The sequence below is a fragment of the Vespa crabro genome, chromosome 23 (assembly GCF_910589235.1).
Source record: "Vespa crabro chromosome 23, iyVesCrab1.2, whole genome shotgun sequence".
Classification (NCBI taxonomy): Eukaryota; Metazoa; Arthropoda; class Insecta; order Hymenoptera; family Vespidae; genus Vespa; species Vespa crabro.
In genome coordinates this window covers 709,048-736,659 of record NC_060977.1, presented here as the reverse complement: position 1 = coordinate 736,659, position 27,612 = coordinate 709,048, and the positions used below count along the sequence as shown (strand labels likewise).

Genomic DNA, 27,612 nt, shown 5'->3' with positions numbered 1-27,612 from the left:
CGGTGACCCCTTTTCTTCGGGGTCATCCGGAAGGGTCACTGATGTCCGACCGATGACCCGGGCCCGCCCTTACACTCCCGTCTACAATTATAAATGCATTAAACCCATCCCCTTTTACAAGATAATATTTAAATCGTAGCGGTGTCAGGAAGGGCGACCGCGCCCTTCGTCTTCTTCTTCTTCTTCTACTACTACTACTGTTCTCTTCCTTTTCGAAGAAAGAAAGAAAGAAAGAAAGGAAGGAAGGAAGGAAAAGAAAAAAGAGGATTCTTGCCGTTTGTCCGAGAGCGAATTTATACTCTCTCGCGGTGCGCCGTCGTCCGTACGATTTTTATTGCGTGCGTATTGGTGTTACCGTGCGTGTACCTGCGATTTTATTGCGTGTATTTTCTGTTATAAATTCACCGTAGGACTTTTGGGGTTGCGCCCGTATGTAGCGAGAAAAAGAGGAAGGCGAGTCCGCTATTTTCCGACAACCCTTTTGCTCGTGTCCGCGTACGTAAACTATGTTAGGAGAAGGGATAAATTTCTGCTCGGGAACTCGGGGATTATTTTTCTACGAGACTTGCCCTGGGAAAGCGTCCGTCGAAAGCGATTTCGGATTTCTCGCTAAACGACAACAAAGACGAGTAAAAGACGAGTAGGGAGGATCCGGCTTGGCAGAGAGTGTAACTCTCACGAAAGAATCTCTCGTATATCTCTCGATGATCGCGTGGCGCCTTTAGAATGGACCGAGCTGTCGTCTCTGTGCCAATCGGTTTCTTAACGATAAAACTCTGTCCTTTTGATCGCAGTACGTTCGATCGAAGGGATGTTCGATCGAGATAACTTCCTTTTTTTTTTGTTGTTTTGAGGGCCCGCATATATCAATTATATCAACCCAGAACGAATGATTTATTAATAATTTAACGATGTATGTATCTTTGCCATTCGAATGAACCTTTAAGGACATATCGGATGAGACGAAATAATTGTTTCTCTTTTAAGAAATTATTATTTTTGTCCTCTCTCTCTCTCTCTCTCTCTCTCTTTCTCTCGCTCCTACTCGTGCAGTGTCTCATGGAGACGAACGAAGGTAGATTGACTTTCAAGAGGAAATTCTATTCTCCTGCTGATACGTGCTCGGTCCGTATATACACTCAACGTGAGCAGCAAGCCAGCGGTAATTTCGAGAGAATTCCGCGTTCGCGACTGGCCGCTTCCGGTTTCGCTTTTCCTACAGCCGTCCCGTTAAGTGACTCGACCAATCCGCGGTTGGTTTGTGCGCGTTGGAAAATCTGGCCGGCAGAGGAAACTATCTTCAACAAAGAGGACGAGAGAGAGAGAGAGAGAGAGAGAAAGAGAGAGAGAGAAAGAGAGAGTAAGAGAGAGAGAGCGCTCACAATAGCATTCTCGAGTTAACGAGTAGGAAGCTTGACGCGCGGTATTAAGGTCGACTCTCGGTGCTTCCTTTATTGTCCGCTATTAGGAAAGTAAAGAAGAAAGTGAAATGTAATGTGTGATGTAATAAATTAAAAGAAAAGGAAACTACTTTCTATTAGATAGTTTTGGACTTTTGAAAGGGATAAATGGTATTTCTATTCTCCCCTATGATCGATTCTGCCGTCGCGGACCGGTCGAGATATCGAATAAGCAAAGTTCCTACGGCTCCTGTCGCGTATCGATCCAAATTCCGATTCAATTTTCCACGCCCCCGGCGAACGCGCTTCGAGCGGCATGCATTAAACATCGTGCATCGCGCATACCGCGCTACTAATCCACGGCCGGTTATAAACGCGCACCGACAGACGCCTCCTACGAGCTACGCGAGCTTAAAATCGAGCACCACGGGGAGAGTTCCTCTCCCTATTCCTCCATCTCGAATGCCCTTCTTTCGTCTGCGTCTACTAGAGTTTGACGATCGAATAGTCGTCGCGACGGAACTCGAGTACCCAGTCGGACAGATACGCGTATTATGTAATCGAAGTAATTCTCTCTCTCTCTCTCTCTCTCTCTCTCTCTCTCTCTCTCTCTCTCTCTAAATATATATACATATATGTATATATATTTATTTGCAAGTTGGTCAAAACTTGGTAAAGACAAGGAACGTGCGAGCTTCCCTTTTTTCATCACACTCCATATCTAACAGGATCCAGTCTATTATTAGACGTAATGGTTCGAGAAAAGTTTCATTAACTTGTTCGATGCCTAATTCATGAGATGACCGACTATCCCTAGACTAGATCTAGACCCGATGGGATACCGTATAATCCGATCTCCGTCGTCCGAGGATCGTTTCGAGGAAGGAAGATCGAAAGAGAACGCCTCGAATCGATATCTCAAATAGTGCTTTAATAGAAACTTACAATTATATTACTCGTGAGGGAGTAATTTTGAAGGAACTATTTGAAAGGTCACCGAACAAACGTAGAGTTAAAATTTCTTATTATAATAATTACTATAAACGTTCGAATCTCATTTAAAAGCCGCGCCACGTATTTGCCATCTGACGGAGATCAAAGGAACTATTTGTTTTAGTTTTCGAAATGACCGATACGCGGCGCGACTCTCCTTTTCCATGCGTAATTATCGACGATCAATATCGAATAGCGCCATTTTATCGACTCATCGAGTTCATGCCTGTGTAATTCGAATCAAAGTCGCATCCTTTCGAACGATATTATCGACTTTACGCGGCTTCTTTCGTTAATCGTAGATGTACCTACGTAGAAGGTACCTACGAGGTCAAAGGGCAATTATTACTTATCATTATCGAGAAATAATAAAGTTGAACAAATCGCTGGACCGTTTACAAAGAGTGCCTTAGCTGCGATCCTGTCGAATCCTTTTCTTCCTACGCGAAATCTACCGTTGGATACACGAGACGATTATCCGTACGATTTCCTACAATGTATACTACTCTCCTTCATTATCCTCGGCCCGCAGCCAGGATCGTCACGAAGGAGCATTCTCGCGAGCTCGCGTGTAAGCTATACGTTTTGCGGCGTTTTACACGAGAAAGAGAATTACTAAATAATCGGACGATGAAAGATATTGCATGCGTATGGGTTGCGTACGCGCGTCTGTGTACGCCGTTTCGCCCACATCAGTTCTTTTCGAAGAAAACTCTAAAAGAAAAATCTAAAAGAAAAATTTCGTAGACCTTCAGACTCGAACTCTCGAAAGTTCGCGTGCAAGAAAAACAGTAGCTAAGTTCGAGGATTGCATCAAACTAACTTATATCTAAAGCCGTCCCTCCGCGGACGTTCTGCTAATCAGCGGAGAGCTGAATAAGCGAGAGCGAGAGAGAGCGCGCGCGAGAGAGAGAGAGAGAAAGTAGTTAACTACCAGATAGATACTCGACGAAACAAAGTTTAACTTTGCGTGATTAGACGAGTCGGCACGATACGCCATAAGACATGAAATTATCGCATCTAAGATTTTTTTCTTATTTTCTCGTGTTTGGAAATAACCATTTGGTAAGTTATTACGATGTAGCTAATATCGTATAGTTTAACGGGGTCTGAAAAAAGAAGCACAATAATCGTTATCATGCCATAATTTATTCTTTTTTTTTGCCATTGGTCATTTACATAATAAAAACAAAACTTACTATCAAATGTTGTTACATTTTACAGTAAGTGCATAATCAATATATAAACTAATGCGGAATTTTATTATTTCCAATTATACCCAAAATAATTTTTCGGAATAATAAACAACCGTTTACTGTGTTATAATATTATTGCAAATTAAATTTATAATACAAAATATCGTCTTTTCTGTCCCTTTTATCGTTAAATTTGTATTTCTGCTAGAATAGGACAGAATTACTTTCCCTTATGCATCGTTGCGAGAAAATTTCAAGTACGAAAATACTTTTTCGGTGCTAAAAAATTTCATGGACGTTATGTAAATGCAAATAAATAAGAAGAACGATAAATGAAAGAATAATAATAGAGCCTTTGGTCGAACGTTCTGAAATCATATGTGAGATCGACATATGAACGTTTAATGGACGTACGGGGATTTCAATATTCCGCACGTATACGTGACACGACATATTTCGTGACGTATAATGATTCGCCGTAGTAGTATGAAATTACTAAACTCGCTTAAATATCCCGCTAGAGATATCTACTTTTTACATATAAATGCGACGGTGGTACGTCAATTTACCTTGCTATTACGTCCAACGATATATTGTCTAATGAATCAAAAAAAAATTCATTTTCGGTATTACTACTTTTTTCTTTATATTCGATGGAAGAAAGAAGATATTATTTTATTGTATTTTATTAACAGCGATTTCCAATTATTTCAAGCAATAATCGATATCGGTCAAAAAGTCGAGAAATTGCGTCTTACATGAAAATAAGAAACAAAAATAATTATAGATAATACTTGATAATATTATGGATGTAGTGGAACGAAGATTATTTAACACATATCCTATCTCTATGAATTCCGAACGATATCAATGTCAGTCGTGTTGCAAAACTTATTACCGTAGATCATATTTTAACAGTAAAGCGAATCGAATTATTAAAGGCAATCATTGACGCGGTTATATTATATCAGCAAAAAATAAACCGACGCTGTATGATAACGATTTCGTATAAAAACCTCCTAACACATTACATATCTTTCGAAAAAAGAAAGGGACGAAGTGTTAGTTAGAAACTCTTTTCGTGAAGGCTTTTTTTCAAATATTTCCAAAGAAGTTCTTTTTACAACGATGGGACTTATCGATGACTATGGGCTTTTCACTGGTACGATCTGTCTCATCTTTCTTTTGACCCTTATAACGACGATATACATCTATATGACGAGAAAATTCGGTTATTGGAAAAAACGCAACGTATTGGAAATAAAGCCTATTCCATTGTTTGGTAACTTTGCCGATGGCTTTTTCATGAAAAAATGTCCTGGTGAATTCATAAAAACTTTTTACGACGAGTCAAGCGGATTACCGTACATGGGCTTTTACATCTTCGATAAGCCTTTCTTTTTGATTCGCGATCCCGATCTTATCAAGCACGTTCTCGTCAAAGACTTTGATTATTTCGCCGACAAGTATTCTGAAACGGATATTGAAGATCGACTCGGTTGGGCGAATCTCTTCATGATAAAAAATCCAGCATGGAAATTTCTTCGATCGAAGTTAACGCCGTTTTTTACGAGTGGCAAATTGAAGAAGATGTTCGATCTGATGGTTTACATTGGTAACGATCTCGACGCGCATTTAGAATCTCTTTCGTTGAAAGGTGAGATATTCGTTGAGTGATCAAATAAAATCCGACTTTATAAATATAATTCTTTCGTTTCATTTCGATCCTAGGCAAAGGGAAAACGATCGATATTAAGGATATCTGTGCGAAATTCACGACCGATCTAATCGGCATCACGGCTTATGGCTTGAGAGTCAACTCGTTGAACGATCCTAACGCGGATTTTCGAAAATGCGGTAAGAAAATCTTCGATTTCACTTGGTACCGCGGCTTCGAGATTCTCACGATGTTCCTGATGCCGTCCTTGATTAAATTGGTAAAGCCGAATTTCTTCGGAAAAGAGAATTGCGATTTCCTTCGAAGGGTTTTCTGGGAAAACATCGAGCATAGGATAAGTACGGGAATGAAGAAGAACGATCTTATCGATCTTCTTATCGAGTTGAAAACAAATTACAAGGGACAAGAATTTCATGGATTCAGTAAGTCCAAAATACGAACTAATCTGATCCGATCCTATGGGTAATGTTTGATCGATCGTTGTCTCTCTTTTAGAATTCGACGGGGACGATTTGGTGGCTCAAGCAGCCGTATTCTTCACCGGGGGCTTTGAAACTTCGTCGACGACCTTGGCCTTCTCGTTGTACGAGCTCGCCATGCATCCTGAAATACAAACGAGATTGAGAAAGGAAATTCACGAGGCTCTCGCGAGCAACGACGATCAACAGGTTACCTACGATATGGTAAGATAAGATTAATCCGTTTTTCATATATTATCCAATTGACTTTCTTCAAATATTATTTTGATTCACTCGAAGGTCGTCTCCTTGCCTTATCTGGATATGGTCGTCTCGGAGACCCTACGAAAATATCCGGTATTTCCGTTCATCGAACGAATTACTGGACATGATTACAAAGTACCTGGTCATGATTTAACTTTGGAAAAGGGAACGCCAGTTTACATATCCAACATGGGACTGCATTACGATTCACGATACTTTCCCGAACCACACGTCTACAATCCTGAAAGATTCATCGAAGAGAATAAACAAAATATAATACCGTATACGTATCTGCCTTTCGGCGAAGGCCCTCACATGTGTATCGGTAAACATTTTTTCTTTTTCTTTTTTCTCCTAAAATTAGTCTCTAATTATTTTTTACTCAATTCCTACAGGACTCCGGCTTGGTCTTTTGGAATCTAAATACGGTCTTATACAGATATTAAGAAAATACCGAGTTTCGCCATGCGAGAAGACGCTCATACCTATGCGCTTAGATCCCAAAGCATTGACCATTACGGCATTGGGAGGATTGTATTTAAACATAAGTGAACTTGAGAACTATTGATCATTTCCTATATTTCATATTATAAATATATATAAATATATAATATCTGTTAGTACATATGTTGGGGAAAAAAAAATATATTGCAAATGAAAAATTTTTATTCTCGAATTCTTCGGATTTGTCCTCCTCGTTGTGCGTTTAGCATTTGTCGAAATAAAAAATGAATTTACAATGATTCGTAGAGAAAAATTTCAACGAGACAATAAGTATTAATATTACTACTTTTTTCCCCGACAATGCGATAAGTAATGTATAATTAGGAAAACTGCAAAGGAAGAACATTGCTATGTAATTTTGTCTTGGTGGAAATATGCGTATGATGGAGCACTTTCGATAACATCCTACTTAACATTTTTCTCTAATCGTTCATAGACAATTATAACTCTGACTAGCCAATTATTTTTATCAAAGAGTAAAAAAAAGAAAGAAAAACGAAGCGAAAAATAAAAGAATCAAAAACGATTAGAAATTCCTCACTCGGAGGAATATGTGCGTTTTATCGTAGAAATACGTTCGAGATGCAACGTGATTCAAATATTAAATCGAAATAAAATGAATTAACAAATAAACCGGAGTAAATTGAAGCGTCCTCTTCCAGCGAGATGTCTTCTTATCACTCGGCTTTATGCACTTCAAATTTAAAAATAGCGCGTTGATCAAGAAGTCGGAATAATATTATTAGCAAAATGAAATGAGAGTTCGTTGCTTATTGACGTACAAAAAATTAAGCATTTTATTTAAATATATATATATATTTAATATATATAATATATATAATATATATGATATAATATATATATAATATCTCTCTATATATATATATATGTATATATATTTAATATATATAATATATATAATATATATGATATAATATATATATATATATAATATCTCTCTCTCTATATATATATATAATATCTTAATTTTTTCTATTTTAACTCGTTTTAATTAGGGTGAAGTGACAAACGAAAATATGTTTCTCTGTGAACAAAGAGATAAATCTTTATTTGTTAGTTAATGCTTAGCTCTTAATTACTCTTACCTGTGAACCAAGAAACGACAATTTACGTTTATTATTCACAATGTTAAATTTTATTATAAATATATATTATATTATAAATTTTCTTATAGCTCTCTTGTTACTTTTCTCTTCTACGTTATATTTCATACTGTCCGTTTCTCTTCCGAATCTTAACGGCTCGATTTGTAGGTCACAAAAGAAATTGTGAATAATAAAGGACAATGGAAGAGCGGGTTATGAGACGCAAATCTATCTGAAAAAAGTATACTTTCTTTACATATATATGTATATATATTTAATATATATAATATATATGATATAATATATATATATATATATATATATATATAATATCTCTCTCTTTCTCTATATATACATATATATACATATATATATATATCATCTCGGATTGCTTATCGGAGGTGATAAACGAAAATATGTTCCTCTGTGAACAAAGTGATAAATCTTTATTTGTTAGTTAATGCTTAGCTCTTAATTACTCTTACCTGTGAACCAAGAAACGACAATTTACGTTTATTATTCACAATGTTAAATTTTATTATAAATATATATTATATTATAAATTTTCTTATAGCTCTCTTGTTACTTTTCTCTTCTACGTTATATTTCATACTGTCCGTTTCTCTTCCAAATCTTAACGGCTCGGTATGTAGATCACAAAATAATAAAGGACAATGGAAGGGCGGGTTATGAGACGCAAATCTATCTGAAAAAAGTATACTTTCTTTACATATATATGTATATATATTTAATATATATAATATATATGATATAATATATATATATATATAATATCTCTCTCTTTCTCTATATATACATATATATACATATATATATATATCATCTCGGATTGCTTATCGGAGGTGATAAACGAAAATATGTTCCTCTGTGAACAAAGTGATAAATCTTTATTTGTTAGTTAATGCTTAGCTCTTAATTACTCTTACCTGTGAACCAAGAAACGACAATTTACGTTTATTATTCACAATGTTAAATTTTATTATAAATATATATTATATTATAAATTTTCTTATAGCTCTCTTGTTACTTTTCTCTTCTACGTTATATTTCATACTGTCCGTTTCTCTTCCAAATCTTAACGGCTCGGTTTGTAGGTCACAAAAGAAATTGTGAATAATAAAGGACAATGGAAGGGCGGGTTATGAGACGCAAATCTATCTGAAGAAAGTATACTTTCTTTACATATATATGTATATATATATATTATATAATATAATATAATTATATAATAATATATTATATTATATATATATTATATATATATATTAAATGTATATATATTGTATATATTCAATTAAGATAAAGTGAAATAGGAAATATTTTATAGAATCCAAATGGAAAGTATTCTGTGTTTGTTAAATTATCCATTAACACGCACAAGACGATGATATAAGAAAAGGAGATATGCTTTTGGAGGGAGAACTGTTAGGAGGGATACGTATTCATAAATACAACTTCGACAGCAAGAACGGCAAGTATTTAACCTTCCGTTCTTTAGAAAGGTAATTCGCCTGCGTCGTAATGAGAAGTTAAATCATTCGAAGGAAAGTGAAAGTAAATAAATATTAAACTACTTCAGTTAGTGATATTATTTCGAATTGAGATAGATATCGATTACTTTAGGGAAATTCTTCCATCGACACAATATATCTATAATTAAATAAATTTATTTTTAACAGAGTTTGGTTCGGTGCAAAGTTTTCAGTGCAGATTAAATACGAGTTTGAAGAAATGGCGATTCTAACGGCTTACTGGGGCCTCGACGGTATTGTACTTTTCTTTTCCCTTTGGATACTCGCTTATCTCTATATGACGAGAAAATTTAAGTATTGGCAGAAACGCGGGATAATGGAAATTCCACCGTTACCGTTTATTGGCAATTTTTGGGATTGCTTCACCATGAAAATATCTTCCGCGGAGTTCGTCCAGGACCTCTACAAACGATCCCAAGGATTACCCTATATGGGCTTCTACATATTCGACAAACCCTTCATCCTGATACGCGATCCTGAGTTGGTAAAAAACGTTCTCGTCAAAGATTTCAATTATTTCTCTGACAGATATGCCTCCCCGGATGTGAACGATCGTTTGGGCTATGCCAATTTATTTATGATGAAAAATCCCGGCTGGAAAATTCTAAGGGCAAAGCTCACTCCGATCTTTACGTCCGGTAAATTGAAGAAAATGTTCGAGTTGATGATCGAGATTGGCAACGATCTCGATAAATATCTCGATTCCTTAAGATTGGAAGGTAGGATACATATGCATTCATATATATATATATATATATATATATATATATATATATATATATATATTTACGAATTAGTTGTCACTTAGAACGAATTGTAATCACAGACCCAACGTCTTTACAGGTAAAGGAAAAAATTTGGAAATGAAAGAGATTTGCGCGAAATTTACCACCGATCTAATCGGTACAACCGCCTTTGGCCTTCGAACTAATTCCCTAAGCAATCCGAATGCCGAGTTTCGTAAATATGGCCAAAAGATATTCGAATATAATTTTAGTCGCGGCTTCGAATTCTTGTCGATATTCTTTATACCGGGCATCGTCAAATCAATAGGCGCCAAATTTTTTGGAAAAGAAGTCAGTAATTTTCTCCGTGACACCTTTTGGGACGTTATCAACGAGCGAATAGCTTCTGGTAATAAGAGAAACGACCTGATAGATCTGCTGATCGAACTTAAAAAGACTTACGGCGATGAGGATCTCGGTGGATTTAGTAAGTAAAATCGAACGAACGATCGATAATAATTTACTGGTCTTATATACCTATTTCTTTAGAATTCGATGGTGACGATTTGGTCGCTCAAACGGCCATCTTCTTCTCGGGTGGCTTCGAGACCTCCTCGACGGTTATGGCCTTTACCATTTACGAATTAGCCCTTCAACCTGATCTCCAGACGAAACTCCGGCAAGAAATCCTGGAGGCTATAGATAAAAATAATGGAAAATTCACTTACGACATGGTAACGTCGTAAATAACAATTACAACTGCGATAATATGTAATTAACGTAACTCACTGTGAGAGCGTAATATTGATGAAAGAAAGAAAAAAAAAAGAAAAAACTTTCGACACTCGAATTACACAACAATTTTTTTTCTTTTCATTTAATCATATCTACCGCAGTAGCATCGCCGCGATTACGTTCAAGGAAAACTTCTGTAAATTTTTTAATTAATGACGCATGATGACGCAACGTTGTTTTTTATTTCCTTGCTCGACATTTTAGGTCACCACTTTACCGTATTTGGACATGGTCGTCTCGGAAACGCTTCGAATGTATCCACCGTTAGGTTTTTTGGATCGCATCGCCAATCAAGATTACAAAGTCCCTAATTCCGATCTGATCATCGAAAAGGGTACTCCTATTATGATATCGATGATCGGAATGCATTACGATCCCCAATATTTCCCTAACCCGGAAAAATTCGATCCTGAAAGATTCAACGAAGTTAACAAGAGGAACAGACAGGGTTACGTTTATTTTCCCTTCGGCGAAGGACCCCATGTTTGTATAGGTAAGAACTATACTTTTAATTACATTAGGACGATTAGGATTCGATTTCGATATTCGCTAACTTATCCTTTTCATCGTTTTTCTTTTCGTTTTAGGAACACGCATCGGACTTTTGCAGGCCAAATTAGGCTTGATACATTTACTTAAGGAATACGAATACTCTCCGTGCGAAAGTACTATTATACCGATGCGTTACGATCCGAAAGGCTTAACGACTACGCCTTTAGGCGGTATACAATTGAACGTTCGCAAGTACGTCCAAAATGTTGCCTAAACGTTTTTCAACTTTACTGATTTTTAGATTTATGATATTTATATTATTTCGCTGATACATTTAAAATTCTTATGTCTTTAAAGAGACAAAATAAAGGAACAAATTATTAATTTACGTTTTTTCGCCTAATTTCTCTTATTAATATCCAACCTAACGTAAATCTACGAATGATGAGACAAATTTTTCGTTTCGATTAATGGAACAGCTTCTTCTTTTATTGAAATAATACCAATTTAAGATACACACGAGGAAAAGTTGTTTTTAACCCGACTCGATTCTTTTCACGTATCTTTTATCGTTCCTTTCGTCTCATTCGCTCAATTACATTTACAAAAAAGACCGATCTTATGGTCGTAGAGATTGACCATGTATCGCTTGGACAATAATATTACTATAACATTGCTATTATTACGACATATTGGAATCAAATGGATAGATAAGTACCACGCAATCGACATTATCATCATATATACTTTATTCGCCTCGTTCTCATTATTATTTTCTATGGGTGTGCGTGCGTGCGTGCGTGTGTGTGTGTGTGTGTGTGTGTATGTGTGCGCGTTACGATGATAATACATCGTTCTTTCGTTTTATTTTCTTTCTAAATGTCATATCAGCGTGTGGCTGCAATCTATGACTGATCATCATATTTTTTTACGATCGAATTATCAACCGATTTTGATTTAGAACATTTTACTTAGACGAGGAAACGAACGAGATTATTCTTGTCTTTATCTTTACATTTATTGGCACAAGGGCGAAATTCTTTAAACAACTATCGAATTAAATCTATCCACACGGATCGGAATTTATCGCCGTAGTTGGACAATAAGTCGTCGACGCATTTTCCGCAATGCGGAGATTCTTTTTTTTTCATGACGTTTTTCTTTTTTTCTTTACACGCAACTTCTCTTACACACACGTTACATCATTAGATTATCATAGTAGTAACTCGCCCGCGAGCTTAAGTTAACAGTATCCTTTTATTTCTTTCTCAATCTCTCCTCAAAGTCTCCTTAACCGTTTGCGTACCACGAGCCATTTTCGCGCTCTTCAGATTTTGTATCGAAAAAAGCCAGGACATTTGGCTGAAATAGACAAATGACGGCCCACCTGAAATTTGTCAAAACACTTTCAGCCTTTCAGACGAATGTACGTCGCATCGCTATCAGTAACCCAATTTGTATTTTTTTGTTACCTATTCTATATATAAATATATATATATATTATATATATATATATATAAATATATATTATATATATTTTTTTTTTCATTCATAACTTTATTTTATGTTTACATATATATGTTTGTTTACCGCATTGAATATGACAAGCGCTATCGTGCTCTTCGGCTTTTTTCGATATGTAATCGAAAAAGCGCCATCGTGCCCTTGGCGTTTTTCAATTACGTTTTGTCAAAACTCTCTGATACGCAAACGGTTAAACTCTCATATCAGCTAAATATATTTCTATCCGTACGTAGAATTGTAATTCATGTATATATATATATATATTTTTTTTTTCTTTTTTCTTTTTTTCGTTCATTTGTATACTTATCTTTCTCCTTATATACGACATTGGGTCAGTTCGTGCTATTTTTATGAGATAAATTAAGCAGTTTAATCTGTACTTTATGAATCTCGTTCGTTAATCTATGGATTGGGAAAGACGACAAACGGATAAATTTGTCGTATCATTCAATAGGACCAACGCATGACAGAGGAGAATCGGATTTGACAATGCGCTTAATAGGATTTTAATATTTCACGACACTAAAGTAAATTCTCTTTGGAGATAAGAGAAGCTGTGACAGAGATCGACCGGTTGTATTCCGTAATTGACAATGGTAATTGAAATATGAGAAGGACACGTAGTGCGAGTAAATAACGAATTGACAAGTGAGGGCGGTGTCGCGAGGATGCGACCCGCTTGGCCCATTTGATATCGATTTCAAAGTTTCAACTTTTTGATCGCTGCTCTCACTTTCCCTTCTTCTTCTTCTCTTCCTCTTAGCACATATCACGCGCATTAACCATGCGCGATCAGTGAATTATATCTGCTATTCGATCGACTCTAATTTATATATACTAACCGATAAAAAAGCATTAGTATTAAAGTGGACATTTAAAAATATATTTCAAATTTTTGTTTGATGCTTTAGTTCGATTTTCGCGGAAACGCGTTTTTATCGTTCATACATTTCTCGGTTTTTAAGTAAAATCGTAAGACGCTTCGAACATTCGATAGAGATACGTTTTCAACGATCCGTTTGGAATTCTATCGAGCGATATTGATTGTCCGGCTAGATTAAAAATCTTCTCTTTTTTTTTTTCACCAGTTTAGTTAGAAAAATTGGCCCACATTTATTCGGCCATATGAGAAGAGGGTAAGATTAGTAATTAGGAAAATGACAAATAAATACGTAGGTCAGGCACAGATAGTGTTTGATAATTGATCATATATAGTCTATACATTTACTTTACGCGGCTTTCACTCTCTCTCTCTCTCTCTCTCTCTCTCTCTTTCTCTCTCTCTCACACACATACTCTCTCTTTCTCTTAACGCACGGCGTAGCACACTCGTTCCTTCCAATTCTCATTCCACGATTTCGAATCCTTCCGAATTGCCAACATATACCGATATAAAAGGTAGTCCTTCTTTTCTACTCGCAATCTTTAGGATAAAAGTTCATACATCTAAAGGAAGTTTGCACATTTATAGTCGTAAGAGACAGACAGACGATCGACGAATCGATATACATACGTAGAACGATATTTGTTTAGTATTTCCAGGAAGTGACGATTTTTGATTCGATGAAGAGGCGTGTCTCAAAATTTAAAAGTATCATTAGAGTCAACTCGTAGACATTGCTCGTCGCATTCATTTGATTTCTCAATTTTTTTCCTTCGATAAAACTTAACGAGCCTTTTTCCTCGACGCAACGAAAGGAAAAGGTTGAAAGGAACGTTAGGCGCGTTAACGCAAAACGATCGTTGAGATCGTCAAAGTCGAAGGGTAAACTTACCCCCTAAAAAATAAAGCTACGGTCGTTATTAAAAAAAAGAAAAAAAAAAAAAAGAAAAAAGAAAAAATTAAAAAACTAAAAAATACCCTAATATAGGTTCAGGCTCTCCCCTTCTCCTCTCCTCTCCTCTCCCCCCTCTCTCTCTCTCTCTCTCTCGAAAACAATAACGTAAGACTAGAGTTCAACAATACGTGCGGTTTCTTAATCGCTTACGGACACGCCGATGTAATAATAGTATAAAAATATAAACATTTAAAAAAGAGGAAAGCAGAAAAAAAGTAATCGAAGATTAAAAAAAAAAAAAGGCGCGTGTTTCAACAACGTCGAGGGATCGAGCGGTCGATCGTTCGTCGATCATTTCACCGATCACAAATGAGAAAGACAATTAGGCTGCGTCTTTCTTATTTCCACTAGAGCTATCTCTCATACCTATATCTTTCGTTCGTTTCTGTATCATACACGCAAGAGTCGATCCGTCTACGAATCGACATTTTTTCTCTATCTAACTAGCATATCCTATGTATATATACATATATAAACTTGTTGTGTGTGACGTGTCTTATATGTACACAAATAGCTGCACACATGCGTAAAACGCGCTTAAGCGACACACGTATGCGTACACGATGTGTTGTCCGATGTCGAACGAGACGAATACCTTAAGGGCGTTTATTCTTCTACGCTTACCTCTTTTCCGTATATTCATATATATATATATATAGATATATACGCGCATCTATTCAACGAACAACATTGACATTTACTCGTTAGGCTGTGCCATGATTCGACAATAAATAACGTAATCTATGTTTATCGAAAAAAGAAAAGAAAAGGAAAGGAAAGAAAAGGGAGGAAGAAGAGAGAGAAAGAAAGAAAGAAAGAAAGAAAGGAAGAAAGACAAAATATAAAGAATAAAAAGAAGAAAGGGAGAAAAAATGGCGTGACGCGTAGGAGGTCGCGTAGCAAGGGAAAAATGAGATGCTACACTGAAATCCAAGGAATTGGAAAGTCTCGTTAGAAATTTGGTCGATTCCATGGTCGAAGCGCGACTCGCTGGAACTCCGGGAAAAAAATTTGGTAGCGATTTGGCAAATCAAATATCGCGCTCGATCGCGAGCCGAAGAAGAGAGTTTCTTCTCGCGTTAAATTAGCTGTTACAGCAGAACGGCTGTCGCGCCCACCATTCTCGACGCGACGAATTGGAAGATCCATCTCTTTCGGCTCCTCGATCGACGCGAAGGACGTATCACTTGATCTCATCGCGGCTCTGAGATTTCTGTGATTGGGAGTGGACCGGGGTCGACGAGGACGGCAACTCGCTCGTCGTTTGTCTCTTTGGCCGGAAACTTGCGGCCAAAGAGGATATCCAACCGGTCTGAGAGTGTTGCGAGCCCTGATCATGCAACGAACCGCTGTTGCTGTTGCTCCTAGTGCTGTCGATGCTCATGCCTGACTTAAAACGCGAAAAGAGACCCGGCGAGGATTTCTTCGAGGCGGCAGGCGATGAGAACGCGTTAATCTTTTTCCTCGCCTTTAACGACTCCTTACAAAGCATCGAGTCCAAACTACCCGTATGCTGAAGGTCCTCCGCTTTTTTTGCCTCCAAGGAGCCCAAAAGAATATTTTCAGTTTGCTTCGTGATCTTCGATATGTCCTCCATACTGGCGGAGCTCCGTCTGATTTCGATTTTTCCCATATCCTCGGCGTCCTCGTATCCGCACGGCGACGAGCTATCCGGATTAACGACTATCTCCGGTTTTTCCCGTTGTTGCTGACCGACGCCTCTAGAAGGGCGCACCTCGATCTCCTTGAACTCGATGTCGATGTCTATGCCGATGTCGATGCCAATGTCGAGGCCCTTTTGCCCCTTTGAACATTTACCTTCCGGATTCGACAGATTTCTCCGATGCTTCGATTCGATCGACTTATTCTCGCCGGGTAAAACTTCCAACGAAGCCGACGATTTTCTTTCCTTCGCGAAGACCGTCTTCCAACCCTTACTCTTCGAATCCTGCATCTTTCTCACTTTCGGCAACGTCATAGCCCTCTTATCTATAGCTCTCGACAGCTCGACTACCGTCGTCGGAGGGATCTTTCCGGCGTCCTCCTTGCTCGCTACTACTTTCCTGAGATTACATCGCTTGCAAATGCTCGGAGGATCGCGCTGCTGCTGCTGCTGCTGCTGCTGCTGCTGCTGTTGCCGGCGCCTGGCGATAGCGGTGCAAGTATTAGCGCTCATGGAATTGTTTTTATTCAGACTTTTCGCCACGTGTTTCGTGGCTCTTGGACTAGGTGAATCTTTGGAGTCGAAACTTATGCTCAAACGATCCGTAAAGTTCCTCAAACGCGATAGCAACGACTTGTGATTATTCGAGGAGTTGCTCTTGTCGTCGCAAGAGCAACGCAAAGAGACGATCGATTCTCGTCGAATTATAGGAACGTCCTTGCGACTTATCCCGGAAGAGGATTGATGCTTCGAGCCGTTCCTTCTGGTACGTTCCTTTTGGAAGTCACCGATCGCGTTCCCGTTACCCTCGACCACCTGTATCTCCTCGTTGATGACGTTCTCATCGAAGAAAATGGAATCGTCTCGCTCGAGTTCTTCGAGTATTTTACTGCCGTCGATCGATCTCACGCTAACCGGCGAGCTAAGATCACTCCCGAGATTGTTCTCGCCGCGGCTGCGTCTCCTCTCCCTCTCCCTCTCGCGCTCTCGATCGCGCTCGCGCTCGTGTTCTCTCATGGCCCGCGCAAGCTCGTAATTGTGATAATCCAAGGAGGATTTCTCCTTGCTGCCCTTTCGGCTACCAGGATAACTCTTTCTGCCGGAATGCGTGGCAGATCCAACAGTCGTACCCTCCGTCGAGATTTTAAACTTTAACGTCTTCTCGCTGATCTCGACTTCGGTTGCCGTCTCGGGATCCGAACTCTCGAGATTCTCCGCTTCCTCGATCGTTAGATCCTCCGCCGTAATGTCCTCTTCCGTCGAGCGCGATCTCGAGTGAATAGTACCGGCGGAACGTTTAGAGCGCATGCTATGAGACGAGGTAGATTTGACGACCGCCGTCGTTGCCGATGTCGACGTCGACGTCGACGTCGAAGCCGCGGCCGTTGAACTAGTCGCGACCTGGGCCAAAGACTGATTCGATTCTCCGAGATCTACCACGCTCTTACGATGATGCCGCTCGTCCTTTGCCGCCTCGTTAAGTCTTCGATAATACTCGAGAGCTTCTCTCACCGGTCGCACTATGAGATCCTGCAAAGAGAAGTCCGTTTGACATATATATGGATATCTAATGCGTACCTAATTATTTGACGTTAAAATCGAACGACACGACAAACTGGTGGGTATCATCAGCGAGAAATATTGATTACGTTACCTCGAGTTCGGGAAACAGCTCGCCGAGGGCTTCGAAGAGAGGAAGAAGAACTAGGCCGATAAAGCTGCACTGCGACGAGGGTTTTGTCACTTTGTCACGATCCATAAACGGAGTTACCGGAAGCCCTTCGAGTTTCTCCGCGTCGCTCTGCTTGAAGAACTCTTGAAGCAACCTGTCCAACCACGGTTCCGCGACTTCCATAGGCCGTGCCTCATTACTGATGTCGGCAACCTTTATCAGGATCATCGATAGCTACCGTAAACAGAAAAAGAATTTTATATCGTTCGCGTACTTGGTCCTAAAAAAGTGATTTACCATCGTCAAGTTTTAAAAGACGTTTTGTCTCGTTAAAACGACGAGAGAAAATGATTATGAACGCATACCAGATTAATGTGGGCCCTGTTCGAGTAATCGAAGTCCGCGATGATGTCGGTGAATTGCGCTAGTATCTCGTTATGCCTTGCCATGTCGGTTGCGAGAATGCATCGTATGATACCTTCGCGCACCGTCCTGTAGGTCGAACAGTCCAAGGACGCCAAGATGTTACACTCGGCGGACTCTAGGACGCGAAAGGCCACCGAACAGTGATGATTCTCCAGGGGCGAGATATCGTTGTAACGCAGGGCCAACTCGGTACGCGCGTTTATCTGATAGATGTTGTTGTAGCCCGGATGATCGAGGTCGTGGCATATGCAGGAGACAATCAGGACGAAGACCTCGAGGTTGCCGATCCGCGACGGCAAATCCACCGCCCAAGCTATCGCGTACATCTGCGTTTTGCAAAATTACCTTATCTATACATTTATTCCCCGGTCGCGCATATATATCATATGATTACTTGACGACGATTAAATCGTCCTTACCATCTGAGCGACGCAGAAACAATGCCGGAAGTTATGGAATGGCACCTCGTTGTAGTTTATGTAGACCTCGTATAGAAAGTTCCTCAGAACGTATAAGGGAATGTTGAACTTTTGAGGTAGGTCGAGCTCGACGAACATCGTTTGCAGCATCAGAAGGAGCTCCTCGTCTTCCCATTGTCGGGCATCGAAGGCCGGCGAGCGAAGCCATTCTCGAACATTCGATGACATGGCCACGTCGCTGAAACGATTCCCAAACATCAAATCTCCGATATTACTTAAGGCCACATCTCGACGAAAGGAAGAGAACAGAATTATTTCAATGAAAATGCTAACGAGCTACGCGCTAATTGCCAATCCAATAATTTAGGTCGGCGCACGAAATCGCATCGGCATCGTGATAATGCACGCTTCGCGACGGTCGCTATTATTGGTACGCCACATCTGATTATTAGTCGGCTAACGGCGGCTTAATAGCATTTTGCGGTAACGCGCTAAGAAGCTTACTACGTCGCCATGGCGAATAACACAATTCATTCCATTCCATCGTGACAATACGCATATGCGTTTCTATGGTTAGCTGTATAAACAATATAAATAATTATACGAACGAGTTCTCTCTGTACAACTCGTTAATGATATTAAAAGATAAGTTTCGCCCCCTCCTCCCCTCCTTTCTCTCTCTCTCTCACGAGCTTGTTTTATCCGTCGCGAAAAGAGCTACGTTTTTCATTTATAATTAATACAACTACGAGTTCTCCTCGAACGAGAAAGAAAAATAAAAAGCATCCGGAATAATCGTTCTCTAATTATCTCACAATTATTATCCATTATCCTTCGTTAAGTAGCATGATTAATTAATGAGTCAGATTTAGGTAACGTATATTATCAAAAAGGTCATAAGTCACAGAATTTTCTCACGAAATACGTTGTAATAAACCTGAGATTCGCGCTAAGTAAGCTTTGCCATCGACTATTTGCCGTCTTTTTAGTCAAACCACGCAGGATTTGTATCCCGTAAAGCAACGCTTCGAAGCACCCCTTTTGCTTGATAATCATCGACGAGGAAACACTGGTGAATTACGACAAACGAGAGCCCTACCTAATGCACCGTATTGAATCGAGTGCGGGAGAGTAAACGGTTAAAAGGGAGCTCAAAATCCTCGGATTATTGATGACCCGGAACCGACAGCAGGATTTACACATCGAGTGCAGCTCGGTACATGCTACTCGCTCTTTTCAAGCCGCATCACTCGTGTTTATGTTCGCTGCTCGATAATACCGTCTAACAATATATCCCTGCGCGCGCGCGCAACTTTTACAGTGCTAAAAGAGTAAAGGTCTCAAAAAAAAAAAAATATTCCTTATAGCGAATTTAATTAATGTCTCCTTAATAATAATGTCCCTAGATAAAGGTGGATATTCGACTCTTTAAAAAGCGTTAATTATTCTCAAGATTAGCTTACAACTAATGCGACTCGACCCGAAGAATTCTTAATAGAATTTTTTCCTCTCAACGCGAAGTAATGTAATTTACGTGAAATTATGAAATCATTCTTTTTCTTCTTTTTCCTCTTTTTTATTGAAATCCTCGGCGTTTGTTTGCGCGGAAGTATGCTTCTCCAATGGGAAAATGAATTTTTTAAGCATATAACGCGGAGAACGACGACATGAATTTTCCACGATTCAGTGAGAGTGGTCCACCCATTTCGGGATTCAATTTACGTCCCACGGTAGTAGGACGGTAATCTCGGATAAAGTACCAGACTCGTCGAGCTTAATCGCCTACGAAATGCTTTCTCTCGTGCTACTCCCGCGCATCCTCCTTTTCATATCGCTGACCTATGGGGACATTAGATTCCCCGTTGCTCTTATGTCGAATTCCAAACTTCGAGTTAATAGCCAACACCATCGGATGTGGAAGTAAGGGTACGACGTGGAATGGTGTCTTCTTTCTTTTTCGAGCCCTAAATAAATGTTTGTGGTGGAACCGAACGGTAACTTTCGAAAGAGAACGAAGCGACGAGAATCTGAAAGCGTATTCTTTAATCTTCGATCTTTAATCTCCCCTTTAAGACTTCATTGATTTCGATATCGCGCGAACTAAACGTAAATCGTACGATAAGTAAATCGATTTGCTCTATCAAGTTCGATCACAACGCTTTCTACGAAACGCACGATAGCTCAGCCTCACGTTTAGTCAATTAATAAAGAAATTAACGCTGATCAAGATTTAATTAATTTATTGACACTTTGTAACTAATCGATTAAATTTCCACTCTCCCTTTGAGGAAAAATTATATTACAAGTTTCTCTATTATTAGTATTCGAAGTAAGCGTTCGGCTTACGCCAGTTTATAGCGTCACGTTATAAATACAATTACGTCGCGTATCTCGCTTTAATCGTCTCAAAGTTTAAACTCGCAAACGCAAGAACTGAAAGGTGTACCTACGTGTGCACCTTGGGAGCGTAATAAAAGTAAAATCAATTAAGGAACACGCGAAAGGGTTGCTTTGGAAGCATCTATAAAGTCTTCGTTATTGGATCTATGGCAGAATGCCAGTTTTACGAAAGTTGCATAAATCGATATACACATCGGCGAAAGATGCAAAAGCGATGTATACCGGTGCCGGCAAAGGGTATCTCGGAGCTACATAGACGATTCTACGTACACGGCGCTACGTAGTACAACCACATTCCTCGACATTGCTCAGATATGCATATGCGCGAAAGCTCCTATTTTAAGATTCCCCAAGTTGTTCCGCGCTTCCTCGAATCACCATTTTCCATCAACGTGACTTCCATTTAGAAACGGACGCAATTCCCGGGGACCGATGTCGGCTTTCGAAAGATGATAACAATTGTTTCGGTGGGTCTTCCAAAGAAAAAACCAATCGCACTAACCTTTCCTACTAACCTTTATTACGTTGGGTTTCTTTCTCTTCCTCTCTCTCTCTCTCTCTCTCTCTCTCTCTCTTTCTCACTCTCTCTCTCCCTCTCTCTTCTTTCCCTTTTCCTGTATTCTTCTCACTGGTATTATAAAGTACCTATGATGTATAAAACTAAATTCCCTGCTGGAAAATGAAAAAACAACGAGCTCGACTTTCCTTGTTCCTCCTTCCCTATCGAGACGAAAGTCTCGACTTAAAAACTCGTTAGGTCGTGAAAGAAAGACGAAATTACCGTTCGACGCAATTTTCGAGTATCAACGCTTACGATACTTTTTCGCGTCCGCAGGGTCTTTTTAGCCAAATGATTTTTGTTTTGTACTCTAAAAAAAAAAAAAGAAAAAAAGAGAAAAAGAAAAAAAGAAAAAAAAGAAACCTTCTATGGAGTTGATAAAAATGACTGCACCATTTTCAATATTTCCTTCAAAAGCTAGACGAAAATCAAAGATAACGAGGCATCGAATTGAAGAGAGACGAGCTTTACAAAGAAACTTTTTAGATGGATTAAGTGTACCAAACATAAAAAGCTCGTGTAACGTCATACGACGAGCAGAAAATCAAGAAGATCGTTTCGTGTCGCCTGTAATAGGGAAAATATGTACGTCTCAAAGACGTACATATTTTTAAAACTTTATGACGCGTCCGCTTTGGTCCTTGAGGCGAAAGCATAAATTCTGCAATATTAAAAAAAGATTGGCAGCTGGCCAAAATTTTTAACGGGCTACGCGACGAATCCAAGAGATCTCGATCCTTCGTGAATATCGATTCGATCTGAACATTTTTCCTATGGCTATAATAAACGCGCTATCGAATAAGCAATTCCACGATGCACTACGATACAAGGAAATAAAGTTGAAAAGAGAATTTCAAAATATTTTCCATCTCGTCCACTTGGACGTTTGTTCCAATTTCTGTATACGCGCCACTTCCATTCCATGACTGAAAAGCTTTGAATGTGCGGACGAGAGAGAGAGGGAGAGAGAGAGAGAGAGAGAGAGAGAGAGAGAGAGAGAGAGAGAGAGAGAAAGAGAGAGAATAATAAGCGCCAAGCATGGAACGAAAATTCTCTTCCATTCCGGTAGAAATTGAAACGATTGAAAGCTGCGAAATATCCGCGTCGAATCGAATTCTGTAATCGCAAATCGACGCCGATAGGTTACTTTGACGTTTCTCCGAAGCGTACAATTTTAACGGGATAATCTCGAAGAGCTCGAAGAAAAAATATGATCTACGCAAGCAGAGATATAGGTACATTTATTACGCGTAAATGATACAAGACGCGTCGCTGGTAAAAATCGTAACGTTGGATAGGCTCTCAATCATACCAATTACGTATAGCCAAGTACGATAGACAGCTCCTCGTTCGTATTACGATCGACGAAGATATAACCGGAAACAAGGACGTATTGTCGCTTAATAGATAGGATTATAACCGGTGCTTAATCGTCTTGGGCCACCGCGACCGATGATGACCTATTTCGAACACAAAATACACCCTCCTCTCGGGTGGGTATTCCAATCAAACATTCGACCACCTATAATATATGGGAACAATTTTGTCGATGAGACCACGACGTATAACCAATGTTCATCCCAACGATATGCGATAACGAATCAACGATGATAGTGAAAAATTTTAATCCTCCGAGTGGCGTATATCGATTTATCTTATTCTCTATCCATCTATTTACTTATGTCAAAGGATAAATGGAGAGAATGTTAATGGCATTTAAAAATGTCTAAAAAGCGTAAGAAAACGATTAGAGAAATTAGATCAAGTTAGTCGACTTACCAGATGTTGAGGAACTTTTCTCGCACTTTACGCTTTATGCCGTCGCTCTTCCGACGATATTGTAACCTTCTACATGCTTTCGAGGAAATGGGTTCTGGAAGTTGCTTGTAGAAACCTGAAAATGACGCGATTACAAAGCTGCGTTACTCCAACAATGAAATCTCTTAACTATGATTCATGGATATTTCCAAATAGAAAAAACGATATAGGTTAAGCCAACGAGGGAAAACATAGGACTGACACCGATTATTCCCCCATTATTTTTCAACCGAAGTAACTATCGTTCGACGGCACGAAAGAAATTCCGACCGGAGGATGGGCAAGAAAGAAAAATCATCAAATTTTCAAGGATGGTTTTCGGCCAGCTCTCGAATAAATATAATTTACTTGACCGTTCGAAACCGTCGAGGGTATCGGTTGGAGACGAAATACGAGAAGAATATTTCAACTCGATCTACCGAAAAGTGTGAAGTGAGCCTACCAAGGACGGTCCTCATAATATCTCGTCGGCTTACTCACCCAGCCAGCTGAGGTGCTCGGTAGTCTCGAGCTTGTTCTTGAAGCTGTCGACCTGCCTCTTAAGTTCCCGAAGTGCCAACGGTGGTGACGCGCAAATGGCCTCCTGGTGCTCGCGCAGTTCCCGCTCCAGGCTCGCCACGCGGCTCTCGAGTGCCCGCAGAACTTCTAACTCCATCATCCCCGAGGAGGCGGGGTGAGCACCGACGACCTTGAACAATATCGCCCTCTTACAACGACACCCTTTTATAACGACACTCGCAGCGACGCCTTCCATTCTTTTTTTCCATTATTTTTACACCTTTCACACATGTCTCCTCATTATTTCTTCTCTTCCGTTATTTCGGGAGAAAAACTTTTGATTCTAGCGAAATTTCTTTCAAACGCTCTGATAAATAGACCGCTCGATCACAACCTCCCGAATCCGATCCTCCTTCTCGAATTATAATTATGCACTAGATTCTGGATTAGATTCAATTTTATAAAAGGGATCGACGACTTATTGCGCTCGAGCACTATCGAGCACTATCGTCGTCCTCGCAGTATTCGATGCTTATTCGTGCACGATTCGCGGGCCATTGAACGATTTGTAACGCTGTACAAAACCGATCCCCGTGCATTTCCCGACATTGTTATCAAATCGGATTATACCAAACCGAATTATGCATGCACCAAATTATTCGACGCAAGCTGGATTACTTCGAGCACGTTACTCGAGCACGTTAATACGCGAATATACATATCTACGAGGATGTAAGCGATCTATATATTCGAGGGATATATTCAAGGTATATATTCTCTTCGATAAAATTCATTGTTATATGTCGAATGTTAAAATCGATGTACTCTTACCTGAAGAACATAGGGCGTGTCGGGAGTATTTGCCGGCAAGTGACGCGAAATGTTCAGGAGCTTATCTCCCTTGCGAAGCTTCACGATATCCAGAGGTCCAGCCTCCGCAGCGTTTCTAAAGAGTTCTGAAATATTCGCAAAAAGATTCGACGATTAATCTACCCGATCACTTTCATGGTATACGTCGGCGATACGTAAGACGAGAGAGAAAGAGAAAGGGCTAATGATGCGAAAGAAATAAAGAGGATAGATCGTAATAAAACGACCATGTGCCTATATTTCCTTATAGATCCTTTACAACGTATACGGTACATTATCTATATGGTACATTATACATTATCTATACTTTTGTCGTATGTCGTAGGTCGTAGGATGAAAAATGAATTTTGCTTAAAGTTCCTACGATATGTGTACGTCGTCGGATTATCTCGAGGATCATTTATAAATTCCTTTCGCTTCTATTATTTTCTCTCGCGTCCGCGCGTCGGATTCTCGTCTATGAAAGATCGTAAAAAAAGAAATTTCGCCTACGTTATCTCGCATTATCGCCTGGAAAACTAAAATTCGTAAGGAAAGAGACCGCTGATATAACGGTAATATAAAGGCACCTATAAACTGGAAAAACTTTATCCAATTTACGTTCGGTAATAAGACGCGCTTTGATTTTACAAAGGCGATAACGAACAACGAGTGAAAGAAGCTGGTAAAAGTGTTACTTGCATGAACTTTCGTGAATAAACAACAGGGTTGACGGCGGCTTTCGATCGAAAGAAAAAAAAAAAAAGAAAAAAAAGACTTTGCTCGAGTAAAGCTCGGAGATTAGTGCAATAGAAATAGGAGAAAGAAAAGGAAACGGGTTAGATGCGCGATCCTACAAATCGAACTAGGAGTATTCGGTTACGTGCAAACGAATAGATGGTGAGTGCGAGCTTGCGCGTCTTCTTTGTGTGTCGTAAGGTCGCTCGACCATAACTTCTCCAGAGTAAACTTCGCATTGAGCGCGTTCATCGTTTGTCAAGTAAACCGCTCTAATTGATTCGAAAACTAGGAGCGGCCTCTATAAGCATAAGAGAAAGCCATGTTATCTGATTCTTAAGTACAGTTCGTATTTTTAGTCGTGACGCTCGATCTTTGATCTTTTCGACCTTAGGATATTTCTTCGAAATCAAACGAATCGAAAAAAAAAAAAGAAAAAGAAAAAGTAGCGGAGCTATAACGCGCAAATATAGACGCACCCACCTCTATCCCACCGTATCTCCTGCATCCCTTCTGTCTGCGAACACCGGCCTGCCAAGACGAAAGATTTTATTCCTACGCATTGACTTGCTAAGCGGTTCTCGTACTTTGGCCGTTTGTGCTTTTCGGCAAGGCGATTTATCCGCCAACGTTGCCGACGGTGATCGAAAGCGCGCGAACGATCGCCTCTCGGGACGATTTTTACGACCGACCGAATCTTACTCTCTCAATGTTCCTCCGGCGAAGAATAAACGCGTCCGCGACGGATAGTAGCGAGACCAAGAGAGAAAGAGAAAGAGAGAGAGAGAGAGAAAGAGAGAAAGAGAGAGAGAAAGGGAGATGCCGCAAGAGGAAGGAAGAGGAGAGTCCATCTTCTGCTACCCGTCCATTGGCTCTAATAGGATAATGAAACGTGAATCATGAACGTACGGCGGACGATTATATTTTTATTCTGACCCACGCTCAATTTATTCATTATTTTGTTGAGGCCAATATCATTGGGACGAGGTGCAGGAAGCCATTGTACTCGGAATGTATCGCCTCGCGAGTTTCTTGATCGTTGTCAATGAACTATGTACCTAACCATCCAACATCGGTTCAAAATGAAATCGATATATCGACAAACGTCGTATATTACGCGTAATGCGGTATGGCATTACACGCATAATAACTCATTAGTCCCTTTTACGGTACCCGCCTAACGATAGCGGAGAAGCTTGCGACATTTTTACTCTCTGCTTATGAAGAATCTTACTAAAAGATGCATTCGTTCGAGAGAAAGAAAAAAAAAGAAAAAAAGAAAAGGATTGCTACAAAGAGAAGCTAATTTTTGGAGGCTAATTTTGATTCACTCCTAATAAATTTCTCATCCTTTCTCGATCTCGATCGGAGTAGTCGGATCGTTAGTAAAATGGCATTCAAAGGGCTACTATTTTCAGAAATAAATGAATGGAATTTCACGTCACGGTCGTTGGCAATGGCCAACAGGAATTTCCGGAAATTCCTGAACGAGAGCGTTGATAATTTGTTAGCACTCGATTTCCGCTCAAAACTCCCGTACTTTCGTTGCATTTCGTTGCTTTCCGGAACCACATGCGCGTAACAAATTTAGCAATCTTTGGAAAGTAGCCGGCCTCTCGCGTACATTTGAATTGCCTTTACGCGAATACGAGCTAGATGTTTAGAAACGAAACGAAAGTTTAACGATATCGTAAAGTCCAACGTTATAATAAATGTAATAATTAATATTCATTTTTCTCCATCTTTCGACAATCAGTCTATTCTTTGCAAAGAGCTCTTCTAACAAAAAGGAATTCATCATGATTATAAAACGTAATTATATTTCTTACTCGGCCAACGTTAAGGACCACTATTCATAATTTGTATAAGAAGCGACGACGTAAAAATTCTTTCTTCTTTGTCACTTTTCTTTCCTCATATCTTTCATACAGACGCGAGAATATTTTTCTTTTCGAAAAGGAAATATCGAAATACGAGAAAGAAATACGAAAAAAAGGCATTTTCCTTTTTTTACGTTTCCTTTCGATGCGAGCTCGCGAGATGA

The 27,612-nt window shown here is 39.4% G+C and overlaps 3 protein-coding genes across 7 annotated transcripts in view; 2 read left to right on the top strand and 1 right to left on the bottom strand.

Moving 5' to 3' along the window:
• The first annotated feature begins 4,417 nt into the window (after positions 1-4,417).
• Positions 4,418-7,126, top strand: LOC124432035 (cytochrome P450 6k1-like). The gene is made up of 5 exons (XM_046980532.1): positions 4,418-5,246; positions 5,321-5,689; positions 5,763-5,950; positions 6,026-6,314; positions 6,385-7,126. The coding sequence occupies exons 1-5, from the start codon at positions 4,718-4,720 to the stop codon at positions 6,555-6,557; spliced, it is 1,548 nt and encodes a 515-aa protein (XP_046836488.1). The 5' UTR covers positions 4,418-4,717; the 3' UTR covers positions 6,558-7,126.
• Positions 7,127-8,987: 1,861 nt separating this feature from the next.
• Positions 8,988-11,552, top strand: LOC124432046 (cytochrome P450 6k1-like). The gene is made up of 6 exons (XM_046980558.1): positions 8,988-9,174; positions 9,300-9,871; positions 9,996-10,364; positions 10,427-10,611; positions 10,877-11,165; positions 11,260-11,552. The coding sequence occupies exons 2-6, from the start codon at positions 9,352-9,354 to the stop codon at positions 11,436-11,438; spliced, it is 1,542 nt and encodes a 513-aa protein (XP_046836514.1). The 5' UTR covers positions 8,988-9,174; positions 9,300-9,351; the 3' UTR covers positions 11,439-11,552.
• Positions 11,553-11,618: 66 nt separating this feature from the next.
• LOC124432043 overlaps positions 11,619-27,612 on the bottom strand; it is a 58,337-nt gene continuing 42,343 nt past the window's right edge. For all 5 annotated transcript variants that reach the window (XM_046980549.1, XM_046980545.1, XM_046980548.1 and 2 more), the window contains 7 exons: positions 24,813-24,937; positions 23,964-24,171; positions 23,445-23,559; positions 18,707-18,944; positions 18,227-18,613; positions 17,844-18,095; positions 11,619-17,719 (listed from right to left, as the gene is read on the bottom strand). In XM_046980549.1, coding sequence (XP_046836505.1) covers positions 15,710-17,719; positions 17,844-18,095; positions 18,227-18,613; positions 18,707-18,944; positions 23,445-23,559; positions 23,964-24,141 — 3,180 coding nt within the window. In that variant the 5' untranslated portion in view covers positions 24,142-24,171; positions 24,813-24,937 and the 3' untranslated portion in view covers positions 11,619-15,709. The remainder of the gene's footprint in view (positions 17,720-17,843; positions 18,096-18,226; positions 18,614-18,706; positions 18,945-23,444; positions 23,560-23,963; positions 24,172-24,812; positions 24,938-27,612) is intronic.